At 45.4% G+C, this 11,941-nt stretch overlaps 1 protein-coding gene and 2 long non-coding RNA genes across 3 annotated transcripts; 1 reads left to right on the forward strand and 2 right to left on the reverse strand.

Annotated features, from left to right (window-relative positions):
• Positions 1–3,979: 3,979 nt before the first annotated feature.
• On the reverse strand, positions 3,980–4,747 carry LOC120964142 (uncharacterized). Its single transcript, XR_005755792.3, has 2 exons — positions 4,520–4,747; positions 3,980–4,363 (listed from the first exon to the last, which is right to left on the reverse strand). It is a non-coding gene; the product is annotated as an uncharacterized lncRNA (long non-coding RNA).
• A 464-nt stretch (positions 4,748–5,211) lies between these two features.
• LOC109752079 (uncharacterized) lies at positions 5,212–11,487 on the reverse strand. The gene is made up of 5 exons (XR_002230243.4): positions 11,289–11,487; positions 10,989–11,072; positions 10,071–10,167; positions 5,984–6,053; positions 5,212–5,859 (listed from the first exon to the last, which is right to left on the reverse strand). It is a non-coding gene; the product is annotated as an uncharacterized lncRNA (long non-coding RNA).
• Positions 5,999–10,856, forward strand: LOC109752078 (putative disease resistance protein RGA3). Its single transcript, XM_020310945.4, has 2 exons — positions 5,999–9,712; positions 10,486–10,856. The coding sequence occupies exon 1, from the start codon at positions 6,191–6,193 to the stop codon at positions 9,683–9,685; it is 3,495 nt and encodes a 1,164-aa protein (XP_020166534.2). The 5' UTR covers positions 5,999–6,190; the 3' UTR covers positions 9,686–9,712; positions 10,486–10,856.
• Positions 11,488–11,941: the final 454 nt, after the last annotated feature.

An 11,941-nucleotide genomic window follows, 5' to 3' on the forward strand; every position in this document is an offset into this window, starting at 1 on the left:
AGTGGCCGAACTCGCTCACCTTGAAGAGGCCCTGCATTTCTTCCTTGAAGCGCACTCCTGGATGTTGGAGCCAGTCATGATAAGTTCATCGATGTAGATGACGACGAGGGGCCGAGACTTGGTCTACCGCGGCATAGACAACATGCATTGCAGTGCTCCGCTCGAAGCCAAACGGCGCGAAGCACCAGTCAAGTTTCTGGTTCCAGGCACGTGGCACTTGATTCAGGTCGTAGAGCACCTTGTCGAGGTGCAACACCTACCCCTCTTGTCCATCGACGACGTACCCCAGCAACTTGAAGACATACACTCCCTCCTCAAGCTTGCCGTGAGCAAGGCAGATTTCACGCCCATGTGGTGCACGCCCCAGCCGGCGTGTGCTGCCAGAGCCAGCAAGAGCCACATGAACTCAAGATGGGCAACGGGGGCGAGAACCTCATCCTAGTCCACCCCTGACGCTGCACATACCCCTTTGCCGGGTGAGCCTTGTGTCTAACCACTACACCATGCACGTCCTTCTTGACTTGTACACCCACTTTAGGTCGATGTGGCAATAGTCGGGAGGGAGGTGGATGAGGCACTACGTGCGGTTCTCCTCGCCCATCGCTTGCTGCCAGCCCCGTTGCTGCTTGGCATCAGCGTGCGTGGCCAGCTCCTCGTGCAGTTCATCTTCATCTACCCCCAAGACGTAGTTGTAGAGTTGGGGTTACGTTGCATGATACCATCATGGACACACGTGATCATCGGGTGCATACTTGTCGACGGCATCGAGGGTGATGTGGCTTGGGAAGGTGACGCCGAGTTGGGGTCTGCCATGGCAGCTAATTTGGGTGAAAAGGCTGTCATGGCAATGCTCCTTGTTGTCATGGCAGCCGATGTTGTCGGTGCTGCCATGGCAACGTTTTTGGGCAAAATTGGTGTCGTGGGAGCGGTTCCATTCCATTGCATAGTTCTGCTCGAACCTGCTGTTGTCCTGGTCCTTCGCAACATCAGTGCGCGTGTCCTCATGCATGCTTGACGTGGAGTACTCGACGGTGAAGGTCATGGCTTGCATGCTTGTTGAAGACAACATCGCGTGTGACATGGAAACGCCTTGCCGCCAGGCTTGTATCCAAGGAACACAATGGGCTTGCTCGTATCCGCGGGCTTCTAGAAGTATGGTCTAGTGTCCTTGAGATGTGCCACGCAACCGAACAGGCGGTGGAAGTGCACATTCTGCTTGCGTCCATGCCAGGCCTCAAACAACGTATTCCCGGCAACGCTACTCGTGTATGAGCTGTTCGGCATGATGACGGTGGTGGTGACAACCTCACCCTGGTAAACGGCTGGCACCCCCTTTGACGTGAGCATGCTTCTAGCCATACCGATGACGGTCTAATTTCGGCACTTGACGAACACATCACTAGAGAACTCCTCGTCACGGTTCGTCTAGAAGGTACAACATGCATGTGCCGCGATTGCACCTGGACGATGACCTCATCCTTGGTGCAGAGCAGCATCAACTGGGTGTACCGGTCATGGTTGCCCACCAAGGGCAGGAAGTAACGCTTCCGCCAGGCGTCATCGCTAAGATCAGCCAGTGGATATCTTCTGGACGAGCTCGAGCATCTTTGCCGCCCAAAACTTTGATTGCTACAGAAAAGGGGATTGCCCCTGCTTCCCTTCCAGGCCACCCACAGGGAGGCCAACCACCAAGCCATTGCACACAGCGCCACCCTTCATCTTCGCTCTCGCTCGTGGCGAGACACACTGGCTTCACAATTCTCAAGTGAATGGTGTGCAAATGTCTAGGGCACACTGGCTTCACAATTCTCAAGTGAATGGTGTGCAAATGCTAGGGGAACTCTTTGCCCTGGCGAGGAGGTTCGAGGTTCTGCTACCGATCGTGCATGGCCATGACACCATGCTCCACGTGTGTTGAACACCTCGAGCGACCTCCCTTCACAGTGAACAGGCCCGGGCCCATTTGTGTATGTCCACCAGTGAGTTATCGCCGAACTTCACGGCCCCCGTCTCGTCAAGGTTTGGGAAGGTGGATACATTGCTGGTCATGTGGTTTGATGTGCCGGTGTCGACATCACCAAGGGCCTGCCTGAGCTCGACCCAAACCCACTCTTTCTCGAGGAAGATACGCTTGTGGCCCACATGCTCTGTTGTGGCGGGTGATAGTGCCATTGCGTCAAACAGAACAACTCAAATCGTTGCCATGGCAACAGTAGGCACAATCAATGTCGTGGCACGTTTTGGGTAAACCCGCTGCCATGGCAGAGTTTCCTTTCACGACAACCTACGATGTCGTGGTACCATTTTGGGGCAAATCCGCTGCCATGGAAGGACTTTCTCCTGCCGCGGGCCCGCGTGTTATCAGGGGTGCCTCCGCCAGTGTTCACTCATGGATCATCAACAACGCCGACTACTCTTCGTCGGCCTGCACCAGGTGGCCTCCTCCGGCTTCTTGCGGCAGTCACGGGCCCAATGTCCTAGTTTATCGCAATAGCGATAATTGTCGTCGGCGGCATCACAACCGTCGCCTCCTAATTGAGGTTGGTTTCTGCACCTGCTCTTTTCCTGAAGCGAGAGCATCCGTCACCACCCTGGCGAGAGTTGTTGCTATTGACGGAGGAGATGCTGCCATTGCCGAAGAAACCAGCACCAGCTTGGTCTTACTTTTTCTGGCGTGCGGCTCACTCTTCAGTGAGCAGAAGGCGGTTGCCGCCCTGGTTGGATCTGTCCAGCCAGTACCATTCCTCCACCGCTTTCAAACGCCGAGTGAGCTCGATTGAGAGTGCGGAGAGGTCGAGCGGGGTCTCAATGGAGAGAGCCACTTGAAAGTAGCACGCGGGACCACCAGGAGAAATTCCTCTATGACTTTTTCTTCCTACACATCAATAAGAACTGCAAGGTTGTTGATCATACTAGTGAGCCTCAGAGCGAAGTCATCAACAGTCTCGCCGTCCTTGAAGCGAATGTTGTCGAACTCCAGGCGCAAAGACTACGCATTTGCCTTGTGCATGCAGTCAACTCCCAGACGGATCGCCTTGATGAAGTCCCATGCGCCCTTCACCGTCTCCTTGACAGCGAGAATCGTCAACACCTTTGGCGGTATGGGCCAGAGAATGGCCTCCAGTGCCAGACGATCATCATGGTAGTCAGCATTATCGTACCATGCTTTCCAAGGGGCCTTAGAAGTTGTTGAAAGAACGGTACATCAAAGGATGCCCATTTCAAATAGAGAGTTGCCAAGAAAACAGTGGAAGAGATTGGCGTAAAATTGCTCATGTACCAATCATTGAGATCAATGGTGATACCAACATACACGGCCAAAGCATACATCCTGATTGCTTCACAGCAGTACAGCGCAAATGGGACGAACTAGATGTACTTTCTTTTGGAGAAAAGGCTACAAACCTGCCTTTTATAAACTAGATGTACTTTCCTGCTTTTCTATTACCTAAACACTTTTTTTTACTATGCATACTCAAAGCAATCCTCTACAGGAGATTTCGTATTCATTATTTCACCTATTTTGCATGTTAGCACACAGCGATACTAAGGTTTGAATGTCTTCTGTATCAAATAGCAAGCAATAAATTATGCATTAAGAAACTAGAGCAAACATCAGCAGCAACAACATATATTCAAGCCTTGCATTCGAAGAAGAATGACGAAAAAAAACTGGATTTCCAATACGAGTAATAACAATGTAACAAGAAAAACAGCAAAGACGACATCATTGGCCTGATGTACCAAAAATTAACCAGCAAATACTAAAGCTCCTGCTCGCAACATTTTTCTTTTACAGATTAATCATGTACTATGGACTATGGTCAAGCCATATTTGTTCAGAAACTAGACCTAAGACTTCAGCTGTGGTACGAAAAGGTTGCCCGTGCACCGTTTCACATGCACGTCACATTACATTCTAAGTAGCGAACTCCAGACTGATAATTATATACTGCTGGCAACAAATTTCACAAAAATATCCATGAAAACATCCACTAGAAGTTAGTGTGGTTCTTTGTACATATGCATTGCGTGCCCACAGAATGCAGTTTATTTAAACAAAATAAAGGCAAGACCCTAAGAAGGGTTCACACACTGAATAGTGAACTTTCCACTATTTTCAGATTATCATCAAGAGTATAAGTGACCCAACAAACCAAGATACTACGTTTGTACACATGCCTCGTTTAATTCGCAAAACCAGAATTGCATCTAGTATTTGGGAAGGGTATTAAACGTTGGGAACCTGACCTTCCTTCCTGCAGTTCATCGTCTCAAATCAAAGTCGGCAACTCCTCCAGGCACAGCTAACAGCCTCCATCATCTTTCAATGTCCCATGGTGCTCAGTTTCTCAAATCTTAACTGTCAAGGGTTAGGTCACTAGTCACTAATAAGATAGATTGCGATTGTGCGAAGGCAAGATAGGATGCATCCAGTACATATCACCGGGCAAACTCCAAATCCTATGGAGACCAAAAGAATCAACCTGAAACAATTAGTGAGAATTCTTGAGCTTACAGTATCGAAATCGATAGGCGCGTTGCAGGTTTGCTCTGCCCTATCCTGGCTCCTCCTCCTTCACCATCGGTTTGACGCGGCGCGAACAGGCCGGGGTGCGCGACGGGGCGGGGCGGCGACGATACGACGGCGGCAACGAGAGCGGAGTCGCGGCGCACACAGCGCCGCCGGTGAGGGACGGAGTGTCACGGGGAGGCTACGTCTGAGGGATTTGTTTTGTATTTTTAGGGGGTCAGAAACTGCGAGATGAAGCCCTGCCCATGTATGCTGTCAGCCTACCAGGCCTGTTTAAGAGTGGGCCGGACCCATGCAACCAGTCTCTTGTATTATTATTTTCCTCGCGTTTCTCAAAAAAAAATTATTATTCTCACAGTAGTATACTGGTTTTGTACCGCATTGCTAACATACCGCAGGATAGGCCAGTTTATAAGGTGGCACTAGGCCCGTCTCCTTGCCCCCACATTAGGTGGGGGTACGGGCTTGCCTTAAGCCCGTTAGGAGTGTACAGTAAATGTATATACTGCCACTGTACAGGCTTGTTGTACTTGTACATGTACAATAGATTAGATGTAGTTGTACAATGTATGTAAAAAATACAGATGTAAATAAAAATATATTTTTTCATCTTCATGTGTTTTACCACTATACTTTACCCCATCTAGCCAGTAATTAAGTACACCACTGTTTCACACTTACATGCAAATACACCATACTATGATATGATGATTCTTCAGAAGACAAAAACAAGGGACTACAGTACATAATAAATCTTTGAATAGCAGAAGTTGACACCCCAACAGCCCATCATTCTGCTGCAATAATAACAGAGGAAACAATGAGCTGAATTAACGAACACCTGTACATAGTCTCTGAGCCCCTCCATTCCATATAAGCGTCATGGTTTTAGTTTAAATTTGAACTAAAACCACGACGCTTATTATGGAACGGAGGGAGCATATTTTATATTTTTAAAAAAAGCTCAATCATGCACGTTCCTTCATCAATTACATACAATACACTGGGAGGCACCTGATAACTTAGTCTCACCTTCCCCTTCAAAAAATCATACAGTACTACTATTAAGTTGAGGTGGTCATCCTTGGTGGCTTTCTTCCAAATTTTCCATGCAAGAAAGGCCAGATATTGTTGACTAGGGACACGAAAAGAAAAGGACGTGCTACACCTACAGTGTCACACAGCAACCAACCCTGTTCCCATTCCCCATCTGAATCTTTCCAGGAAATTGCCAGCCACCGGTTCCTTCGCTTGGTTCACATAAGGAAGCAAGATTTTATGCGTAACTGTGAGGAATAAACAACATGTTCCCTCTATTGGCTTTGCTGCATAGAAGATGAAATCAGAAGTCATGCTTCAGTCAATAAAATCGAAGTGAAAAATCAAACAAGTCAAGTTACAGAAAGTTCTGTGTTGAGTAGATAATTTTTTGATAAAAATAAGTGTTACCTAGACACCGTGGTCGAATTGAGCATCACATATGCAGAAGCCACCGTTCTAGTGATGATTGTTTTTAAAACTGCAAGGCAGGGCCACGTGCTTCGACTCAGCAGGTCAGTGGAGTAAAAAAAATAAGAATTCTGAAAAGTATAGCCTCAGCTTCAGCTGGTAGGAAGAGCAACGACTTTGGAGTCAATGCCAAAGCAATAACAGAGCATGTCCCCCAACCCACCCACCCCCCCACAAACACAATCCTCCTCACCTATCGTTCCAGACATCCAGATTGCATCTCTAGGAGACTGCAAACAACAAAAAACCATGCCAATCGGAGAAGCTGTTCTGTCTGCCTTCATGCAGGCACTCTTCGAAAAAGTGATTGCTACTGCTTTTGGTGAGCTGAAATTACCTCAAGATGTGGCTGAGGAGCTGGAGAAACTATCCAGCAGTCTGTCGACCATTCAAGCTCACGTTGAAGATGCTGAGGAGCGGCAGCTGAAGGATAAGGCGGCACGAAGCTGGCTTGCCAAGCTCAAGGATGTTGCATATGAAATGGATGACTTGCTCGATGATTATGGAGCTGAGGCCCTTAGATCCAAACTAGAAGGCCCGTCCAGCGACAACCATTTGAGCAAGGTTAGAAGCTGTTTCTGCTGCTTTTGGTTCAACACCTGTTTATTCAACCACAAGATTCTGCAAGACATAAAGAAGGTGGAGGAGAAGCTCAATAGGCTTGTCAAGGAAAGAGAGATTATTGGTCCAAACATGATTAGTGCAACAGACAGGAAAGAGATAAAAGAGAGGCCTGAGACGAGTTCAATAATCGATGACTCAAGTGTGTTTGGAAGAGAAGAAGATAAGGAGACCATTGTGAAGATGTTGCTTAATCAGAATAACTCCAACCATTCCAACCTTTCTATTCTTCCCATAGTGGGTATGGGCGGACTAGGGAAGACGACTCTAACACAGCTTGTCTACAATGATACAAGAATAAAGGAGCATTTCCAGTTAAGGGTCTGGCTGTGTGTTTCTGAAAATTTTGATCAGATGAAGCTTACCAAGGAAACCATTGAATCAGTTGCCAGTGAGTTTGGATCAACCATCATTGGGGTCTCATCGGTCACGACCAACATGAACTTGCTCCAAGAAGACCTCTCAAAAAAGCTAAAAGATAAAAGGTTTCTTCTAGTACTTGATGACGTATGGAATGAGGACCCTGAAAAGTGGGGTACATATCGCAGTGCTCTACTTACTGGAGGAAAGGGAAGCAGAATAGTAGTAACCACAAGGAACAAAAACGTAGGGAAACTAATGGGTGGGATGACTCCATACTATCTAAATCAGTTATCCGACGATGATTGCTGGTCTTTGTTCAGGAGCTATGCATTTGTGGATGGTAACTCCAATGCACACCCAAATTTGGAAATGATAGGCATGGAAATTGTGAAGAAGTTGAAAGGCTTACCACTGGCTGCAAAAGCAATAGGCAGCTTACTGTGTTCCCAGGATACTGAGGATGACTGGAAAAATGTACTAAGGAGTGAAATATGGGAACTGCCATCGGATAAGAACAACATATTACCAGCTCTGAGATTGAGTTACAATCATTTGCCTGCCATACTGAAGAGATGTTTCGCATTTTGCTCAGTCTTTCACAAAGACTATGTGTTTGAGAAAGACAGGTTGGTCCAGATATGGATGGCCCTTGGGTTTATTCAGCCTCAGCGGAGGAGAAGAATGGAAGAGATTGGAAGTAGCTATTTTGATGAATTACTAAGCAGGTCCTTCTTCCAACATCACAAAGGTGGATATGTGATGCATGATGCTATGCATGACCTAGCACAGTCGGTCTCAAGTCATGAGTGTCTCAGACTGGATGACCTTCCAAACAACAGCACCTCTGCAAGAAGTGCCAGGCACCTCTCATTCTCTTGCAATAATAGAAGCCAGACTTCATTTGAAGCTTTTCTTGGATTTAAGAGAGCACGGACACTTCTACTGCTAAGTGGATATAAATCAATGACAAGGTCTATCCCCAGTGATCTGTTCCTCAAGTTAAGGTACCTCCATGTGCTCGATTTGAACCGGCGAGACATTACTGAGTTGCCAGATTCTATTGGAAGCTTAAAAATGCTTCGATATTTGAATCTCTCGGGCACTGGTATAGCAATGTTGCCTTCGTCAATTGGTAGACTCTTCAGCTTGCAAATACTTAAGTTGAAAAACTGCCATCAATTAGATTATCTCCCACAAAGCATAACAAATCTTGTAAATCTTCAATGGCTAGAAGCAAGAACAGAGTTGGTCACGGGCATAGCCAGAATAGGTAACTTAACCTGTCTTCACCAGTTGGATGAATTTGTGGTCCGTACAGACAAAGGATACAAGATCAGTGAATTGAAGGCAATGAAGGAAATTAGAGGGCATATTTGTATTAAGAATATTGAGTGTGTGGCTAGCATAGAGGAAGCAATTGGAGCTTTTCTAAGCGAGAAGGCATTCATCAGCATCCTAGACCTTATCTGGTCCGATAACAGGAACATAACATCAGAAGAAGCAAATCAAGACAAAGAGATACTTGAGGCCCTCCGGCCACATCATGAACTGAACGAGCTAACTGTCAAGGCATTTGCAGGCTCCTCCTTCCCGAATTGGTTTGGTAGTCTTTCCCACTTGCAAACCCTCCACCTGTCTGATTGCACAAAATGTTCAACTCTACCAGCACTGGGAGAGCTGCCTCAACTCAAGTATTTAGATATTGGTGGTTTTCCGGCCATTATTCAAATCAGCCAAGATTTTTCAGGTACCAATGGAGTTAAGGGGTTTCCAGCACTGAAAGAGCTCGTATTTGAAGACATGAGTAATTTCAAAAGGTGGGCTTCTGTACAAGATGGTGAATTTCTTCCATGCCTCACAGAACTTGCAGTGGTGGACTGCCCAAAAATAACAGAGTTCCCACCACTTCCATCAATGCTAGTGAAGCTCAAAATTTCTGAAACGGGGTTCACTATTCTTCCAGAAGTCCATATTCCAAACTCCCAGTTTCCATCGTCGTTAGAATGCTTACAGATTCATCAGTGCCCAAATCTCACATCCTTAAAGGAAGGACTGCTTAGCCAGCAATTATTGGCTCTCCAGCAGCTAACCATCACTCACTGTTTAGATCTAATTGACCTGCCAGTTGAAGGATTCAGATTCCTGTCTGCTCTTAAGAGTCTTCACATCTATGACTGTCCAAGGCTGGCACCATCCGGACAGCATAGCTTGCTGCCCTCTAAACTTGAAGACTTGCGCATCAGCTCATGCTCCAACCTTATTAACCCTCTTCTTCAAGAGCTTAATGAGCTCTCCTCGCTGACACATCTCACCACCGCTGATTGTGCTAGCCTTCAGTCTTTTCCAGTAAAGCTCCCTGCCACTCTGCAAAAGCTGGAGATCCTCAATTGCAGTAATCTGATCTGCTTGCCTGCTGGTCTAGAAGATGCATCGTGTCTAACAGCTATAACCATCTTGAGATGTCCTCTCATACCATGCTTGCCAGGGCGGCTTACAGAGTCATTGAAAGAACTGTACATCAAAGAATGCCCCTTTCTATCGGAGAGTTGCCAAGAAAACAGTGGAAGAGATTGGTGTAAAATTGCTCATGTACCAATCATTGAGATCGATGATGATACCAACATACCCAACAACAGCATACGAAGAAGATTATCATGAATGCCTCACAGCAATGCTACACAAATGGTATGAACTAGATATATTTTTCTGCTTGTATTGCATAAGCATGTATTCTCTGCTAACAGTAAACTGCATAATAGAACCAATCCTCTATAGGTGATTTTGCATTCATTTTTGCACATATTTTGCATGTTAGCACATAAACATACTTCGATTCAAATGTCTTGCAACACCAAATCGCAAGCAATAACTATACACTAGGAAATTACTGTAAACATCAGCTGCAACACTGTATAGTCAAGCCTTGCATTCAAAGAAACATGAACAGATTTTAATAGAAAAGTAAAACTAATGGGATTGCCAATTAGAGACTGAGTAATAACAATGCAACAAAAAATAAACCATCAAAAGATTCATTATCTACCTCCTGTATCCTAGAAACATCTAGGTATTTCATGTATTCAGAAAGTTCCATGTACACAAGTGCGCCATAGATCATCCACCATGGTCAAGTCACATAGCTGTCCATTCAGATAACAAAAGCCAAACCTTCAGCTGTGATACGAGAAAGTTTGTTCATGCGCAGTGCAAGCATGCATAGTAGCAAGCTTATCTGGTCAACATTTACAAAATATGGTTGCATTAGCTTCTAACTAGCAAACTCCAGATTAATAATTCTATACTGCCAGTGACAATTTTCACAAAATAGACATATCACATAATAATGTCCTTACTCTTGGTTAGCATATGCCTGTCTAATGTCTACAGAATGTAGTTCAAAGCAAAACCTAAAAGAAGATCATGTACTCACTTGTACACTTTCTTTTATCTACTTTCAGATTATCGTATGGATTCTGGAAATATTTTTTGACGACGGTGATATTTCAAGAGCACCTTACACTTTACATCCACCTCCATCAGAAGACTAATCTAGCGCATGTGCAAAACTCAAACAAATCGAAAACTCAATGAGTAATTTTGAGGAAAACAGAGCTAGTACTTTCGGCAGAGGAAGTGGCCAAGACATTACTGTATTTATTATATATGCCTTATCATTTTCAGAAAAATAAGATAAGTGTGGCCCTTTGTGTTTGTGTAATTTTGTAATCTCTCTTCTCGAATACATTTCACTCTATGATTTTGAGACACCATATTTTTTTCCCCTTTCTCTATATGACCTCTCATTCAATAGCAAAGTCCATTTTTTCAAGATCATACACTACAATGGGATACAGTAACAAATGGAGTGTCATCAAGAGTATACATGCCTAGTTTGTTGTGCGAAATCCTAAATGAAACCTATTCAGTAAAGAAGGGAGTCTAAAAACGGTGAGAACCTGACCTTCATTTCTGTCAGTAAGCAACATCATATCGAAGTCTGGTGCATCAACCCGGCATAGCCAACAGATTGCATCTTCCTTCTCCACTGCATTCCAGAAACATGATATTCCAAGGTACTCAGTTGCTCAAAAGTGTCACCGCAATTTTCAGTAGTTAAGTCACTGGTTTGCAATGGGGCGAAGGCAACTTGAGCTGTGAGTACGGCCGCATGCATCTAGCACATATAGTTGGGCAAATCCCCAAAACATATGGAGTTCAAAAGCATCGATCCGAAACAATTCCTCGAGATCCATGAACTTACAGTATCAAAAACAATGCCCCCGTTGCCAATTCGCTCTGCACGCGCTCTCTCCCTCTCTTCTCCTCCTCCCGCGCCTTTGGTCTGAGGCGGTGCAGCAGGCGGGCTGCGCGTCGCGGCGGCGACCCGGCGACGCGATAGGCCCGGTAGCTTTGCTTTTTTTTTTCTTTAGTAGTTCGGGAGCTTAGGGTTTTTTTCTTTTTTTTTGAGACAATCGGGAGCTTTGCTTAGTGGCGGGGCGCCGCCGCCGGGGTGGCACAAGATGGGTTACTTCCAGCCCAGCAATTTTTGCCACAAACAGCGAGATGAGCACCAGGGCTTTTCCGGAGAGATGAGGCCCAAGTTCGCATTTGGTCCTTCTGATCAACCTGTGAGTTAACAGGCCCGCCAAGGCCAGTACTAGGAACATTCCATGAACCGGGTTTTTTCCTCTCTTTTTTCAACAGTTTTTCTTCCGGAATTTTTCTTTTTCTTTTTTAGTCTTTTCTTTCTATTTTTATTTCTTTCTTTTATTTTATTTCTTTATTTTTCATGCTTCGAACTTCTTCTCAAATTGGTGAACATTTTTTCGAATTCACGAACATTTTTTTGAAGTCATGAACATTTTTCAAATTCAAGAACATTTTGTGAACCAACCTGTAGTTGGATGGTTAGAG

This window comes from Aegilops tauschii, chromosome 1 (assembly GCF_002575655.3).
Source record: "Aegilops tauschii subsp. strangulata cultivar AL8/78 chromosome 1, Aet v6.0, whole genome shotgun sequence".
NCBI classification, from domain to species: Eukaryota; Viridiplantae; Streptophyta; class Magnoliopsida; order Poales; family Poaceae; genus Aegilops; species Aegilops tauschii.